Source organism: Ixodes scapularis, unplaced genomic scaffold (genome assembly GCF_016920785.2).
Source record: "Ixodes scapularis isolate PalLabHiFi unplaced genomic scaffold, ASM1692078v2 PGA_scaffold12__126_contigs__length_90152505, whole genome shotgun sequence".
Classification (NCBI taxonomy): domain Eukaryota; kingdom Metazoa; phylum Arthropoda; class Arachnida; order Ixodida; family Ixodidae; genus Ixodes; species Ixodes scapularis.
The window spans coordinates 4,262,054-4,279,567 of record NW_024609838.1 but is presented as its reverse complement, the minus strand read 5'-3'; the positions used below and the strand labels follow the sequence as shown (position 1 = coordinate 4,279,567).

At 46.2% G+C, this 17,514-nt stretch overlaps 1 protein-coding gene across 1 annotated transcript; it reads right to left on the bottom strand.

Moving 5' to 3' along the window:
* Window positions 1–7,255: 7,255 nt before the first annotated feature.
* Window positions 7,256–14,074, bottom strand: LOC120836959 (low molecular weight phosphotyrosine protein phosphatase). Its single transcript, XM_040206092.3, has 5 exons — window positions 13,868–14,074; window positions 13,723–13,796; window positions 12,093–12,206; window positions 11,851–12,012; window positions 7,256–7,519 (listed from the first exon to the last, which is right to left on the bottom strand). Exons 1-5 carry the CDS (start codon window positions 13,905–13,907, stop codon window positions 7,436–7,438), a joined length of 474 nt encoding a protein of 157 aa, XP_040062026.1. The 5' UTR covers window positions 13,908–14,074; the 3' UTR covers window positions 7,256–7,435.
* Window positions 14,075–17,514: the final 3,440 nt, after the last annotated feature.

The window sequence follows — 17,514 nt, the reverse complement described above, 5'->3', positions numbered from 1 at the left end:
GTAGCCTAAGTCTAAAAAGACAAAAACATATGATTCCTCTAAGACCAATGTTCTTTCCCTAACGATCACCAGGCAGTGTGGGATATCACCAAGATGATATTCGGGGGATCAGGCAAAAAACTAAGAACATCATCCCCCTGCCTCTTCTCCCCGGCGAGGGAGTCGCCAAATTTCCTCTGGTCAAACCTTGTCGACGTTACCCCAGCACCGGACCCGCTGGGAGACAGAGTTGAGACTTTGGGCCGGAGCCACGCGGGAGGGAGCCCCGATTTTCCTCTGTCCTGCCCCCAGCTGTGCTAGTTAATTCTCCATCATTTAATTTTCCCTAGATAATTTCCACCAATCTTCCAATCACCTCTTTATCACTGTAATCCTTTTCTCTTGCGTCCTTCCATTGTCACCAGTAAAACTCAGGGCCGCAGCCAAATCCGTTACCCCTTCAGGGAGAGCTGGGCGAAGCCCCGTAAACTTCAAAACGAAGTGCTCTAGTGTCTCTCTACCATTATGGCAAGCGGCACATAATGTGTCTGTCTCCTGTAATTTATCCCTCTATGTCCTCGTCTTAAACTTACGTTCTTGCCTCGAACAGCAAAGAACTTCCCAGTGAATTGTCAAACAGTTTTTCTTTTCTTATGTCCTGTTTTTGTGAGCTGTACACTGTTAAAGATGATTTTTCCTGCATCCTCCCCTCCCATATTTTCCTCTCTGCCTCTTTCACTGAAGTAATCTGTCCAGCCCCATCACTAGTGTGTAGGTATTTAAATGTAAGCTTTCGGGCTCGGTTTGTCCATTTTGTGTTCAAACTTTTAAGTATAAATACCTGAATACCTTCCGTGCCCACCGCGTATCATCCATTTCGATCAATCTTTGTTCAAATTTCAACCAGGCACGTAGCCAGGGGGGAGGCCCATGGGGCGCCCCCCCCCCCCCCCCCCCCCCCCCGAAATCTTCAATTTTGCTGGGAACTCCTTTCCCTTTCCCCCTCATACAGCATTTTGTCAAGGGCGGGCCACCCCCCCCAATACAAAATCCTGGCTACGTGCCTGATTTCATCTTACTAAGGGCCTCCCTGCTCCCAAAAGACGACCATCCCATGTCCTTCTGTACTCCCTCATTTGGCATTTTTCCCATGGGCTCGGTGCCAACCTGCCTACGCTTCTTCCTCGAATTTCTGATCCTGATGGAACCTCTGATTTCATGCACACTACTGCATTGCCAAAAGACAGTCCAGGTACCATCGCTCCTTTCCATGTATATCTGACCATTTCATGTCTATTATAGTTTCATAGTGCCTTGAGCTTCATAATAGATCAATTTCTTTTCCCTTTTCTAATTATATTCACCTTATGTTCCTCTAGATATTTCCTTTCCTCATTGAGACAGACTCCCGGATATTTGTAGTTTCCTACATAATTTCATTTCATTTCATTTATTATACCTTAAAGGCCCCTGGGGGCATTACATAAGGGGGTAACATAAAACACAACATAACACTTCAAGGGTTGAAATCAAATGTAGGGACAACTAGGTTGAAAGAACATCTGTTATTTTACAGTGCAATATCTTCATTATACAATCATATGCTTAGTAAGTTCTGCTAAAAACAAGGTATGATCTGTAATTGTTACAATGGACTCAGGTAGCGCATTCCAATCCCGTATACACAAAAAAAAGGGGAGAGTTTTTTAAAATATTGGTTCTGGTAAAGGGCATTTCTATCTTCTGGCAATGATCACGGCATAGGGAGACATGACTGGCTGAAGAGAAGAATTCATGATCAGTCCAGGGCTTGTAAAACAGGTTATGAAAAAAGGATAATCTATCTACGGTGCGTCTAGTATTAAGGAGAGGTAGTGATAAAGAAGCCTTAAGGGCAGAGATGCTCGTGGGTGAGTAGTCAGCAAGAATTAATCTAGTTGCGCGGTTTTGGATTGATTCTAACATGTCGGGCATCGCTTGGAGTTGGAGGGTGTAAAGATGGGAGCTCTAGAGTTAACATAATAATCTAGAGGGAAAGGTCCCACGCATTGCGGCCACTTGAGAACAGCTGGGCATAGACGCGGACATCGGTGCCCCAATCGGTGGTCCTGATGGACCGACATCACTGGCATCGCTTTGCTATATACGAAAAAACAAGGAAATATCAACCATGTTGAATTAACCGGACACTGGGGTAAAAGAAAAACATTATTAAGTTTTTCTTCTACTTCAGTCTGAGGTTACTTTAACGTGGTTGATATTCACCAGCTTGCCTGCACCCTTACTATATTTTCTAGGAAAATATCACTCGAAGGTCTGTACTTATATTTTCTTAGCTTTGTTTCGAGCTTACTCGGGGAAAACACCGGCGTCGCACATTGTATAAAAAGAAATAAAGCCGACGAGTGCTCAAACAACTTCAAGTCATCGCGGCAAAACGAACACGCCCAGTCAGTCTTCTGCTTTCTTTCACTGCGTCTCTGTCGCTTTCTTGTTCTTTTTCTCAGGAGCTCCGATGTCAGCGCGCACGATTTGTTGCATTCTGCTCCCGTCTTTACGCCCCTGATTGAGCGAGAGAAAGAGTGACAGAAGAGCTGAGAAAGAAAGCAGACGATACGTTAGGCACGTTAGGCCCGTTCGGTTTGCAACGATGTGTCGAGGTCGCTGGAGTGCTCAATGCGCGACATCCACATTTTTGTGCGAATTAAAGCTAGAGATAAAAAGGGAAAGCCATTTACAACTCCCTGTAATGCCGAATTGGAGCGCAGCTCTTGAGGAGGAGGAGGGAAGGGTACCGAGGGGAGGGTAGACGCCTCCTCCTCCTCCTGCTCCCCTCATTCTTTAATATGCTCCGGGGGGGTCACCTGACCTCGGGGCGAGGGGGTCACCTTGGGGGGTCACGTGACCTCGGGTTGACCTTGGTGACGCCGACGCCGACGCCGCTCAAGCCGGAAACGGGCTTTTAAGAGCTGCGCTCTAAAAAAACTAGATGCAAGCCTTGGGAGTGATGTTCTGCTGCTGCTTTGTGTATATCAAAGCACAGCTAGCATTCTATGCCCTACCGTTTCAAAGTGGCCAAAATGTATGGGACCCTTCTCTCTCGAGTATTAAACTAACTCTATGCCGGTAGCCAAGTTGGAGATGTCATCTGGATTGTCTGCGTCAATCTTTGCAGGACGTGCGACATCCTTCTGCTGAGATGGGAAGCAGACTGCCTTCGAGTGCTGCAGCGGGTGGAGCACTGTTCGCCGCCTCGGGACATCTGCTTTGACGAAGAGGGCTCCCTCTGGGTCGTGGGCACAGATGCGTCAAACCCAGTCTGTTTGTACAGCCCTGCGACTGGACCCACGGTGAGCGATCGCTTGCACTGCAACGACGAAATTATGGTTGCTAAATTTTTAGACCAGGTGGCGTAACCTACCATCCATTTGTTATTCATGAGGCTCTTTGGCCCCCCTCAGAGTTGTATATATAGAGAGAGTTTGGTCAATGGGAGAAGCGGGCAGGGCCAGGGCGTCCACCGGACGCAGAATGAGGGGTTGACATGCTCTCTTGGCCAACCAGAAGCCGAAAATGGTAGCGAGAAACGGTTTTAACGAGTGCATAAGAGTTAAATGTAGTAACTTTTCATGGTTAGAAATATGGTGCACGTGATGTTTCGATTATGATCATGCAAAAAGGTGCAAGAAACAAATGTGCTGCTCCAACTCAGTTTTGCTCGAATGGAGTTTGAACAATTGGACGGTAGATTCCCGGCCTTCGGCACCTGGCGTACGGATTACACCAATCGTTCTGCTAATCTTGCAACCTTTTTATATCTCCTATGTCTTTATATATCTTCCACCATGATTTTGCACTGTGATCGAAACATCACGTGCACCACATTTTCTGTCGCCAAAAGTTACTGACAAAAAAAAAAAAAAAAAATTGGGTTGTGTGTATGTTTATACAGCCTACAACTTTGTCTGCCTCGACGGGCGACGAGTCTCCTAGCTGCAGATGAGCAATTTAGCCAGTGTAGTACAACCGCTAGCCTGGGGTCTTTAACGTGCACCACGCAGTAGTGATACACGACCGCACGCCGGTACGATACTCATCCAGGTTGAAACGGGCAGGGGTGGGGATTGAACAGTTACTCTGACATTCTTGCTAATTTCTGTTTCTCGCGACCACTGCCAGGATTATTATTCGCAGCTTCTGGCTGGCCACATTCTAATTTGCGAAGACACCCTGGAACATGCCCAGCCTGCTTTCGGCCAATGGCGCCTCCTCAACTTCCCAGTGAATGGCCACTGTTCCATCTCCAGCGAGCCCTACCAAAGAGGTTGGCCTGCTGCTGGGAACCCTTCTTTCGTCAGTTTCTATAATTAGAAAAGGGAAAAGAAATTCATCTATTATGAAGCTCAAGGCACTATGGAACTATAACAGATATGAAGTGGTCAGAGGTACATATATGGAAAGGAGTGATGGTACCGGGACCGTCTTTTGGCAATGCAGTACTGTGCATGAAATCTGAGGTTCAATCAGGGTTAGAAATTCAACAAAGAAGCGTAGGCAGATTGGCACTGGCAGCTCATGGAAAAACACCAAATGAGGGAGTACAGGGGGACATGGGATGGTCGTCTTTTGAGAGCAGGAAGGCAATTACTTAAGTTGAAATTTTAACAAAAATTGACCGAAATGGACGATATTTCAGTGGGCCCGGAAGATATTCAAGTATTTATACATGAAAAGTTTAAAAAAAACCTAACCCGAAAGTTTACATTTAAATACCTACACACTGGTGATGGGGCTGAACAGACTACTTCAGTGAAAGAGGCAGAGAGGAAAATATGGGAGGGGAGGATGCAGGAGAAATCAGCTTCAACAGTGTACAGGTCACGAAAGCATGACGTAAGAAAGGAAAAACTGTTTGACAATTCACTGGGAAGTGCTTTGCTGTTCGAGGCAAGAATGGGAGCTTTGAGGACGAGGACGTACAGGGCTCAATTTCAGGAGACAGACACATTGTGTGCCGCCTGCCCTGCCATAATGATAGTGAGACAGTAGAACACTTGGTTTTGGAGTGCACGGGACTTCGCCCTGCCGTCCCTGAAGGGGTAACGGATTTGGCCGGGGCCCTGGGTTTTACTAGCGACGATGGAAAGACGGAAGAGAAAAGGATTACAGTGACAAAGAGGCGATTAGAAGATTGGTGAAAATTATCCAGGAAAAATTGGAGTAAAACTAACTAGCACAGCTGGGGTGCCAGGTGGTACAGAGGAAAATTTGGACTCCCTCCCGCGTTGCTCCAGCCCAAAGTCTCAACTCTGTCTCCCAGTGGGTCCGGTGCTGGGGTAACGCCGACAAGGTTTGACCAGAGGAAAATTGGCGACTTCCTCGCCGGGGGGAAGAGGCAGGGGGGTGATGTTTTTAGTTTTTTTGGCCCGATCCCCCGAAAGTCATCGTGGTGATATCCCACACTGCCTGGCGATAGTTAGAGGGAGAAAATTTGGTCTTAAAAGGGCGGGAGGAATCATGTTTTTGTCTTTTTAGACTTGGGCTAGGTGGCGCAAGCTACCGCCCGTTACGAAGGGTATAGCCATTAACATCTATCCATCCATCCGAGAAGGGACTTTCTTAGTGGGACACATCCAGTGCTTAAAGCCTCCCGTGAGTTTTGGGGGGTCTCTACGAATTGTGGTAAGGAGAGGGGAAGGCAAAGAAGGGGGTCATATTAGAGGCACACAAAACCGACTTGATTAAAACAAAAGCGGAACCCGGCATGTGTCTCAAGAAACAAAACCGACCAACAACATGGATTTCGATTATTATTCTCGTTAAGAATCAATAGTGTCCCTGAAACATTCGCCATTTTGTTCTACACAAAATTTATATGGCTGTCCACAACATATAGTTTTTATTTCTCTGGAGACGGCTACTCAACAAAACTTGAATGGGGAAAATCCCAACATTTTTTATTACAAGACAAAGTACTTATGATTGTGTTTTCACCAACACCAGAACTCAAGGGGGGGCCTCACACATTGTCATGCCAACAATTATCGCGTTAATTTAGGCTCAGGAATGGCCAGAATTGAAAGACTGTCTAAAAAATGCGGCAAGGTCATTGCTCATGCTTTACGATTTAAGTGAGGTAAGGCAAAGCGAAAGCCTCCTGCACCATTCGTTGCTGACTATGCAATATGTCATAGCTGATATGGCAGCTAAGACATATTAGTTCCAAAGCGAACGGCGCTCACTCACCGGGGCACCGCCATGTTTCCCTGCATCCCTACCGAGCCAGTCACATGATTTCAAAATCCCTCTCCTAGGTACTGCGGCTAACTTTAGCCGCGGTTGGCGCTTCGAGCAAACGGGCCCTGAACACAACCTGACAAGATAAGCTCCTGTTTTGTTAGTCGACCCACATTTGAAAAGACTCTCTAGTCCTCTGGACAGCTGGCAACAAAACATATGCAAATTATATATTTTTTCTTTTTTGTTATTGTGTTTTTGGGATGAATTCGCATAGTCAAACATTTTACCGGCGAATGTTTTTCTGCTTTCTTCGGTTTAAACCAGAAACACGGCACTCTAGCTATGGTTTGTGGCTACGACATATGGATTTGCAGAGTTCTTTGCGAAAGACCAAGGTTGAGTAGTGTTTGTAACAAGGGCCCAGTGCCAAACGCGTTTCCGTTCCATTTGCTTGTGCAGCAGGATGTCAAGTGTTGGCAATGTATGCAACTGCCAGAGCCAGGTTCCGGTGATGCGAGCGAACTGCCTTGCTGGGCTGCGGTGCTCAAGGACATGAACCAGTGCCTCTCGGAACAGCTCAAAGGTTAGTCAATAATCTCAAAAGATTCAAGCTCCAACCTCGTTATCGTAGCACCCACAATTTTTTTTTTGTTCACGAACGAAGTTTACATTTATTTTATTGTAGATTATGGAAACGGCCAATTGTTTGTTATGGCTCTTCGAATGTCTCGTTGCACACTGTCGTACACGCTTCTCCATCTCGAGTTATGCGTGGCTAAATTATTTGCAAACAGTAGTTACAAGCATAGAGTCAACAGACCTGAAATTTGTTAGGGCTGGTTCAGAGTCTGACACTTACGTTTTAGACTAACTGACTGTGTTACGACCGCTTGTGACTGCCTACTGTGAGAGTTACTATGGTAACTCACGTTGCCATAGTGCAGCGTGTCACGGTGGAATGTGGGGAGTCAAAAGTTCACACTCAAATGCAAATGTCTGAACCAGCCTTCACAGTTTCTATGAGTGAAGTGCAGGCTTGCGAGACAATAATATTTATTCAAACTTCAACTTGGAACAGGTCAACAGTTGCCTGCATCGACGGGCAGCCTGGCCACCCTGTACAAACAATGGTTCAGCAACGACAGCAAGTACTTGGAGAAAAAGCGCGAGCGGGAGGAAAGGCTCGCCTGCGCTGCCAAACGGCCCAGGGTGGCGCTCAGCTGCTGAGCTGGTCAAAGAATGCATTGCAGCAGCGCATGCACTGGGCGTACACTTCTTCGAAGCCCTGGCTGTTGCTGTCCTGTAACAAGGCAGGGAAAAGGCTCTTCCAAGGTTTTCTGCGAAACACTCCGTTCCAAGAACGGACAGGCACAAGAGCGGAGCGATGCAACTCTAAATAAATTGCGCTCATTTGTAGTAGACGTAGCTTGTACAAGTGATTTAACGAGTGTCACTCTACTCGTCATGTGCAAAGATTACCTTGTGGAACATGAGTGTACATCAGGAAAGCAGGCAACTCTGCTTGGTTAACATGGATGGGTGGGTGCATGTGCCTGAACCCTTTAAATTGGACAGCAGTTTGTGCCACCTAGCCTGTATTTTCTAATAACAGCCAACCTCTACCTCAGTGGTTCTCGAACGGGAGTCCTCGGACCCTTCAAGGTTCCAGGTGGCCTTCAGAGTCCCAGAAGGCCTTCTTGGGATCCCCGAAGTCATTGACTCTTAAGGCCGTTTGACTGCGTTGCGTCGAGAACCAAAAGCTAGTCACCGGCACATTTGTGCTTCGTATGAAGCTTGGAATCCAATCCAAGGAATCATCTTGACACGCGATAAAAGCAGCAGGGATATCCTGATTTCTCGCAGCCGAAACGCAACTGTCTGAACCAGGCTTTAGTCAGGTTAAGCAAGAAAAGTGCCAGGTGAGTAGGGCTGACTACTCTCTGTTTTAGAGTTCCAGAGACATTTAGTTTTCATTTACCCCTTTATAATTGAAATCATCCAATACCCCCCCTCTCCCTCCCCTCTGATGGATGGGGTCCCCCATCCCTTCCTCTGATCAGGATTGGGTCCTCGAAACGTGATTGGCTCAGAACCACTGCTCTACCTAATACACGCAGTTAAGACCTCTTAATGGTAATGCTGCAAAAAAATTTTAATCCGTGTGACAGAACCGAATTCTTTTAAAAAAAACCTTTATCTTCCAAGTCCTCTAATGCATCCAATGCAAAAGTTAAGTGATCGTATAAATTTGCATAGAAGACATAAAACAGACTTTTTGGAGAGTGAAGAACCACCTATATTTTTTTATCAAATTTCCACTGAATATAGACCTTTCCAGCGGCAGTCTCGAACGAAGCGATTTACAGCGCGCGTCCCTGGTTTTGAGAGTGTATGTCAGTGTTGCCCGACTGCACTGGGCTGTGGAGTTTCTCATCAGTGGGCTGTGCCAGCCTGCGTAGGCGCAATTCCGGACGCTGGTAGCGGCTGAATTGCCGCGTTTTCTTTTTTATTTTGTGTTCTGTGGCAAACATAATTTATAGAGATATTTAAGAAAGCAGTGATCTATATTTGGGGACAAACACAAAGAAATGAAAGCTGTTTTGGTGAGTTCGTACGCGACGGAACAAATGCAACTGGAATGTTTGTTTCATTTTATGTTCATCGTTTTACGGCACCGTACACTCGTTTTACGGCACCGTACACTCGGCCGTGTCAATCTATAAAGGTCAAAATATTTGACCACACAGGATGTCCGAACTGCATGGATATTTCCCGCCCACAACATGAAATTCAACGAGTCGCATCAATCGAACAATATATTGTACGTACCCCACGGTGCCGTGTTATCCGAACAGGATTTGAGAAAGGTCTCGCATAACACCGCATATCCAATATACAGTGTCGACGATAGTCACTTCACGACAATCGGACGGAATCCGGCGTGTTTCGGGGAACATGTAGAAGGGAGCAACGTTTTTGCACAGCTTCAAAGCAAATAAACGAACGTGTCTATTCTGTCCCCACACCCGACCCTATCAGCTATTTTTTGCGATGACCCGGAAGACAGCCGGGAAGGCTTTTTGTAGATTATCTCAAGAGAATAATCCTCCAAGAACGTCGAACTGCCTGCGTCGCGGGCTGCTTGACGTTCGCTCTCTTCGTTCGTTTCCTGCGAAGGCCGAGCAGGCTACGAGCCTTGGTATTCTCTGGCTCTCACACTGGAAGATAACATACAAAGGGTAAGCATCCTAAACAGGCGAATAAAGTAAAAACTTCCAAGAAAAGCTGCCGAACTCCAAATGCAAAATGCAGGTGGGGGAGTCACGCTGACCGGGTTTCCACAGCTCGGGCGGGTGCCAGAAATTTCTGGCTGATAGGGGTCGCTCGATTCGCAAAATGGCGGCGGCCAGAGCGCTCTTTTTGCAAAGGTCTATAGCAGCAACCTGATGACGCATAGGTCACACGACATCTATTTCCCCCGTCATATTTAGCGGGGAAACGGAATTGATGTATGGGTCCCGTGAAGTCGGGTCGTGTGACATTAATTTTACATTTTAATGCATAGGTCATGGGATGGAGACTAAAGTGATATATAGGTCGTCATACAATGTCAACTTCCCTAATAAAATGGAACATGCACGAGCAAAATTTTGAGATTGGGAGGGGTTCTATTAAAAAAAATTGGACATTTACATTTCCCTGCAATGCCGAATTAGAGCGCAGCTCTTGAGGAGGAGGAGGGAGGGGTATGAGGGAGAAGGTGTTGCATCATGGGATGTTTTCCATAATGCAATGTGCAGACCCTCGTGACGTCATTATGGGAAACATCCCATAATGCAATGCGCGGGTCACGAGTGAGACTTGTGCGTTGCATTATGGGACGTTTCCCATAATGTACCGCGCAGTTACACTGACAGGCGATGCCGCTCAAGCCGGATACGGGCGCCTAAGAGTTTTGTTTACCGAGAGCTAAAAAAAAAGCATGGACTTGCTTGCTAATCTAGAAGTAAAGATCACCAATGTATTTTTAACTGCTGCCGACAAAAATTAATTTATTTTTCTCGAAAATTAGCTTTTGTTGGGCGAACTTTTGTCTGCTGTCGGCTTTGAAACGGACGCCATGTTGTGGGCAATAGTGTCTTTCTTTGAGTTCACGGGTGCACACCAAATGGCATCCTTCACTGAGCTCCCCGCCACTGGTGGAGCAGCACTAAACGTCCTCCTATGGCGGCGCGCACGGAATGCGTGTGCATGGGTGTTGCACAGTGGCGCACCAAGAAAATAGTCAGGTTTTTCAGTGTCAACATGGCGGCGGCATTTAGCAAGCAGGCTTTGATGTTGGTGCTTTTGATTCGTAAAATCGAGAGCGACAGTAACAGCGAGGAATCGCTGGCCGCGATTCAGAGGCGCAAACGCATGCCTGTGCCTAATATAGGTCATGTCGACCGTGTCGTCCACTGCTACTTGAACGTTGAGGTATGTTGGGAGGCACGAAGCCTATTTGCCGGCTTCTTGATGAATGCCCGCTCGCTCACCAGATTTTACAATGTCGGTGTTGTTGTGACGCCGCGCACATGCAGCTCGCTGCCTTTGCATGAGCATTCGTGCAAACATAGCATTTCGAATGAGCTATATTGTTGCACCATTGATGGTATTGCTGTACGGCTTTACAAAACTGGGATGAGGTAAGCTTAAACATGAAGCCTTGAGTGATGCTCGCCTTGCTTGAATGGTAGAAAGGCTCGAACCCTGTGGCTCACTGTTGTAACTTCTATGTGCTGTGAAGTTCCGCCATGCATGAGCCAGTTCGACGATCAAAACCTTTCAAGTGCCAAGTGCAGCTACATACAAAAAGCTTGTATGTAGCTGAAAAACTGCTCAGTCTCCACTATAGGTGTGAATAAAGGTCCTTTAATTTATCTCGGAAGCTCCTTCCTGCAAGATACCAATAGACCGATTTCACTAAGTGTTCGATGCCGCCATAACTTTAGTTTACAGCAGGCAGACGGCCGTGCACGCGAGGGCTCGTGCCGTTTCGTGCTCCACTCGCGCAGAGCTCCAGCGAAGTTGTCGCACGTGCAGGAAGACTAAAGTTTCCTCGATGGCATTGCGGCAGCGGTGGCGCAGTCAAACAGGCTGGTGACATCGGTCTATTGTTCAATGATCCATGCCGATCCAACCGACGGAAGGACTCAATGACGGGAAAAGTTTAGGAGACAGAGCACATGGCTGACAATGTTGTACGCCGCACTGTAGATGGTGCAGCAAGCGTGGCGACAGCACGTCAACCCTGGGCAGCGTTTGCATCCTCCATTGAGAAGCGTACCAGTGTCGTGGGCAACCGAACTGCAACGTATTTCGGCTGCATTCCGAGAGACGTGGCTTGGTATGTGGCAGTGGCACCCAAAGGAAGACAATAAGTCTAAGTAAAGTTAGTCGGCTTAGAAGTGTTCTATTCTAAGTGTTATATATATATATATTTTTTTTTTTTTTTTCTTTTTCGGGTAGTCGGTGTATGTGAATGAATAAACCTGCATGTCTAGTAAGGAAAAAGTGGGAAAAAAAAAAAAAACTTCGTAATGTAGGTAGTGTTTGGGGCACCAAATGGCACAAGAAATGAGAATGACTTACGTAATAAGGATCACGGATGATTGTCTGACCTTCAGGATCATATTTGCCAAGCAGCACGACTTTGGCTTTGGAGCCCTTAGGCGCCAAATCTTTCAGGTCATTCAAGTTGGCGTTATCCATGGCGAAGATGTAGTCGAAGTCGCGGAAGTCGTCGAGTGTGACCTGGTGAACAAAATTCGCACTTTCTCGGCACCTAGTCGGACGTAAACGTTTTCGGTGAAGTGCCTTGGCCGTGAACTTGCCTGTCTAGCCCGATGGTCCATTTCGACGTTGTGGTCCTTCATGCATTGGATTGCTCTCCTGTCTGGTTTGCTGCCGACGTGCCAGTCGCCTGTTGCTGCACTGTCGATGTTCCACTGCGAAGGTGCATTCCAATAAGTCACAAAACAGTTTAAACTAATCTCCATTGTACTCAATGGTGAGGAGCCGACAGTTCAGTTTCGGTTGCGTTCTTCGTTGGCGATTGTCGCGCACATTGTTGGCAATGCTGAAAATTACAAATCCCGGAGAAAAGCTCACCGGAGAAAAGCTCACCGGAGATAAGCTCACCGGAGAAAAGCTCACCGGAGAAAAGCTCACCGCAAAACCGGCGGATGCGGAGAAAAGCTCACCGATTTTTTTTTCTTCTTTTTGTATGGAGGCTATTGGATCATGCGTAACATATATCAATTTATTATCATTAAAATTTGTCAGCTTTGTAAAAAAGACAATGTCCTTTTTTGTATTATTTGTTAAGCTTATTGGGTATATTATTTCCTAATTAATAATTGCGGGCGAGTGTTTTCTGCGGCTTACTCTGTAGGCAACGAAAGCCCAACTCAAATTTGTATGAACTTGAAGAACCGAAAAAAGTTCGAAAACTTAGTAATGTCTGCCTAAAACCTAAAAATCAAAACTGTAAATGCCGAAAATCCGAAAGTGCATGCGCGCAACAACGCAGTGCCTGAAATTCTCTTTGAAGCTTTTGTTAATTTTTGAAAATAGGACAAAACAGTCAGTAGGATATCAAAACTTTTTTTCTTTCACGGAAAAGCACGTTTTCTAGCCGTTCGTGCTGGTGTTTCCAGATGTTGTCTTTGTGTGATAGTGCCTTTCTACGACGAGCCACCCGTGACCTTCAGAGCTGCTCACTGGCACCGTTGTTACTCGTGACCTATATAAGAACTAGTCTTCAGTAAGGTGGCGAATAGGGCGAGTTGGTAAACGTTATACATGATAAAAACCGCTCAAACGACGACGACGGAGCGAAGACAACAAACACGACAGGACGAAGCCGTTCTCGCAACTTAAGTTTTGTTAGTGAGATCAACAGAAAAAACAAACAAACAGCGTAGCCGACACTGATTACATAAAAAAAATAACTACTTATTTATTAGGCATTACACAAAATTTGAAACTGAAACGGTTCACACACCGCTATTCGTATTAGCTCGCAAAGAAAAAACATATTTATTTGACAGAGCTACCGACGGCACCTTGCCAGTTGTCAATAGATTGTCTTTTTTACCGGGGTACGATGTTCTGATTTTATACTTGCGGCTTCATTAATATACAGAATGGGTGATTACTAATTTCTGTAAAATTAGTAAATATGCCAAATGAACTTCAAGAATATTGCAAAAAAGTGGACGTATTTTTAATGAAGTGACGAATGCGAATTATGTTAAATTACAACGTTTAATGCAAAATCCGCTAAGTTAAAAAAAAAATCGGTAAGCTTTTCTTCGCATCCGCTCAAATGCCGCGGTGAGCTTTTCTCCGCATCTGCCTTTTTTGCGGTGAGCTTTTCTCCGGTGAGCTTATCTCCGGTGAGCTTTTCTCCGGTGAGCTTTTCTCCGGTGAGCTTTTCTCCGCCGCCCGAAAATTACGTACCTCAGCCAGGACTCCTCTTTCCTTGGCAACATGTCGAAAGACTGCTTCTGCAATCGGAGATCGGCAGATGTTTCCTGGAAAGGTAGGACTTAATGAGCAGTCTCTGTTTCAGGCATGACCAGCAAGCCGGCAAACAAGCAGTTACCCAGGCAGACGAAAAGCGCAGACTTGGAAGAGGCTGCCATTTATGATTTCTTGCTTTTCCTGCAGCTGCAGTTGTCGTCTCTCGATTGCTGGCTGTTTGAGATTCCCGTGCGCAGACAGATAACGTCGGCTTTTGTGGGCTGTAAAAGCGAGTTCACAGCGATCATGGAATGAAACCGGCTGTGGAGCGTTGCGGCGTTGCCTTCATCATCATCAAAAATGGCTCCGACGATAATTCTTTAGCCGGCCGAAGCCAATCCATAATCCAGCGAAGAAGTGATTGGCGGCCACTGATCTCTATGGCGTTCGAAGTTTGTGCAGTTCACTGGTGCAGTTTGTGTGGGACACTGTGGGGCAGTTTGCGTTCATTGGCGTACCAAAGGTTGGCAATGTTTAGTTTTCCGCATCTGTTTCGACTGTTTCTTGTGTGAATGCCTACGCACCGAGCTCAGTGGTGAAGTTATCTCAAGACCTCATACAGATGGCGGACCAGACCATGATTCCCGTGAGAGACCGGGAACACCGTGTCTTGGGTCGTGAGGGTGCTCGGGCCCTCGCGCTGCTCGGTTACAAGCCTGACCACAAGCTGGGAGACTTCAAGGCCCGCTGGCCCGCTTTTGCGAAGACAGCCGCCTGAACAATGCCGGCGCCTACACCTGGAGCGCCACCGCGGACGGTGTAGGGGGATCCAAAACCGGAAAATTAGTTCATTCATTTTATTTGCATGTTGAAATACAGTCGCTGGAGGCATATACAAAAATCCGACAGTTGTCGACTTGAGATAAGTAATTAGACGGCTAAATTTTCACGAGGACCTAATTTTTGCGAATCGCCTACACACAATTCGGGCAATATGTGAACACTACGGAAGCTACGCTCGATTCGTGAAAATTAGAACCCGCGAATAATTCCAAATTTTCAGCTTTGACCCACTTCGCGAAAATTTGAGCCCGCGGAAATTGAGTCGTTTACAGTACTTTTTAAAAAAGTATTTAAATGAAAAGTTTTCTGGCTGGGGAGAAAGATGCAGACGAAATGCTGGAGAGGAGGAAGCCTCCTCCTCTCCTCTTTAGCATTCCATCTGCTTCCTCGCTTCCTCCTACCCTGCCCTCCTTTCCCTCGAAAACCTTTCTTCACCTGTAACTGACGAAAGGGAAGTGTTTAAAGGGCAACTTCGCTTCATTTTTGTTTTTGAAAAACCAACAAAAAACAGAGTCTTTTTGAGTATCACTTAGGAAGATCACACGTAGAAGATTATGGCTTACTTCTGTCTAAATGTTTGTTAAACGGTCCGGCAAACTTTGCAACTCGCCAAGTTGCCAAACTCGGCTGACTCTACCGGGTGAATCGAGACGCAATTGGCAGCGCAGTCAAGGCTGCAGCGTGGACAAAGCCAACATTGAGCTATACGTCATCACCATTGCCTCCTTTTGCTTGTTTCTACTTCTCTGGGCAAGCGTGCAGGGTGATGTCCGCAACGTTTCCTCTCGGCGCTCAGTGGTGTCCATGTGATTGGTGTAACGTGCCTGCACAGCGCGCTTCTTGGGAGCCGTCCGGCCGCCCCGCCGTTTCCCGCGTCACAACCGCACCGTCGTCTCACCGTTTGTGATTATTGCCTCTCGAAGTCTCGTCCACACTACGGACACTATGTGCACAGGGGGGGGGGGCAACGCTTCAAGTTTATCAGACGTTGCCTGTCGCCATATTTTTTGTCTTTTGTTCTACACCCAAGGAGGATACAAGCATAGGAGAGGGCATGACGCCAGCCGCGTAGCCTCCACAAGCCATGCTCCCTTGACGCCTCGCCTTTCTCATTTTTCCCCTTGCTCTCCTCACTTACCATGCCAACGTGACCACATCACGTGACCGTAGCTAGCCTTCGTCTAGCTGTGGGGTACTAGAATATACCACAGTCTAGCCTTCGATCTGATAAAACCTACCGGACGGAGCGCGCGAAAGCCTGCTAGGAGTCCTTCTACAATCTACCATCCATCTCACACGTGACATGTCACGCGCACCAATTGCCAGAGAGATCTACGGTCACGTTGGCCACAACATCGATTAAACTTTTTATGACTAGGCTTCACCAATATTGCAACATGCACCGTCCTAGTACTTTTAACCTCCTTGGACAGAACAGACTACTTCTTGGCGGTCCGAGGCCAATGTTGCCGGACGGAGCCGAAGGTTCGGTTTCGATTCCTGCTTGTGTTTAAAATTAGATTAAAAACTATATATATCCCATTTTTCGCGAAGCAAATGACGTAGTGTCTTTTAAATGGCTTTTTAATGCGAAATCACTCATATACCAAAATTTTCGGAAGTGGAGTTGCCCTTTAAATAGAAAAAAAAAAAGTAAAGCATAAAAATAATGTAAGGTCTATAAAGACGTGCTTTATTTAGAAATTCAATATTTATCTATTATGCCATTACACAATAATTGAGACCCAGAAAACTCACCAGGAGAAGTCTAACGAGAATGATAGAATCGATTCTGACAATATGCAAACGATACAACACAGGACACGAAGCCAAATACACATGGGAACGAAAACTATTTTTAACATACATAAGTTGCACAGATATGTAAAACAGGGTGCTAAGAATGGTTACGCTGTCGATGGCATGTTTAATTAATAATATGACGAGAGGACACGCTTTACTTCAAATTTTTCTCTCGTTCTTGCTGCTCATCTTAGTTCATGTGGTTGGTACACGTTGTGGCACCGTTTGTTTAATGTGCGCCTAATTTTGCACTGGTGTCAGCGAGCCTCCTGGATGCAGGCTTTGGCTTCGTTGGGAGGACTGCAGCCAGCCAGAGACTAGTCAGGGTGAAAGGTTTGGCACCCCGATTACGGTTACTCTGATCATTTAGTGGAAGATGTCGGGAAGAGGGAGATAGTTTTGTCCGAACTTGATGTTTTCCAACTGCGGTGACACCACGTTGCTAACCTTGAACTAAATTCGTTAGATAAAAGCTAAAATCTGTGAAAATAGCTAAATTGGGAGCTAGATTCCACAGAAAAACTATCTTAGCTACTTGCAGCTGAAGGAAGTTTGTGGTAGCTAGTTGTTGACCCTAAAAGTAGTTAAATCTAGCGACAAGTGTTTCATTGGCAACACTGTTGGGTATGCTCGATTGATTAGGATTGTATGGATGCTAAAAATTGTACCTTTTACATCAGGCAGTAGCAGCAGTGGCTGAAGTTATTTAGGTGTGAATAGAAGCGCAAGGGGCAAAAGCTTGCCAGCGAGTCTGAAGTTTGAGCTGGGGAAGTACAGACGTTGCAACCAACCCGTTTCTTACTTTAGTTTTTCTTTTCATTTTTCTTTTGAGTAGCGTATCAAAGTTTGTTCCTCCACCATACTTTCTGGCACAAGTTTGCTGATTAAACCTTTATTTTCAGTTTAATATTCACTCTCCTTGTCTTCATTTGTGACCATACTACGAGAGTAGAGTCTTCGGGGCTGGTTCAGACACTTACTTGTGCTGGAGTGCGTGGCTGACTGCATTACAACCGCTCGTGACAACCTAGTACTAGATGGTTGCTAAGGCAATTGACGTTGCCATAGTGCAATGTGTCATAGTGCAAAGCGAGGAGTCACTGGTTCACACTCAAATACTAATGTCTGAAGCAACTTTTAGTT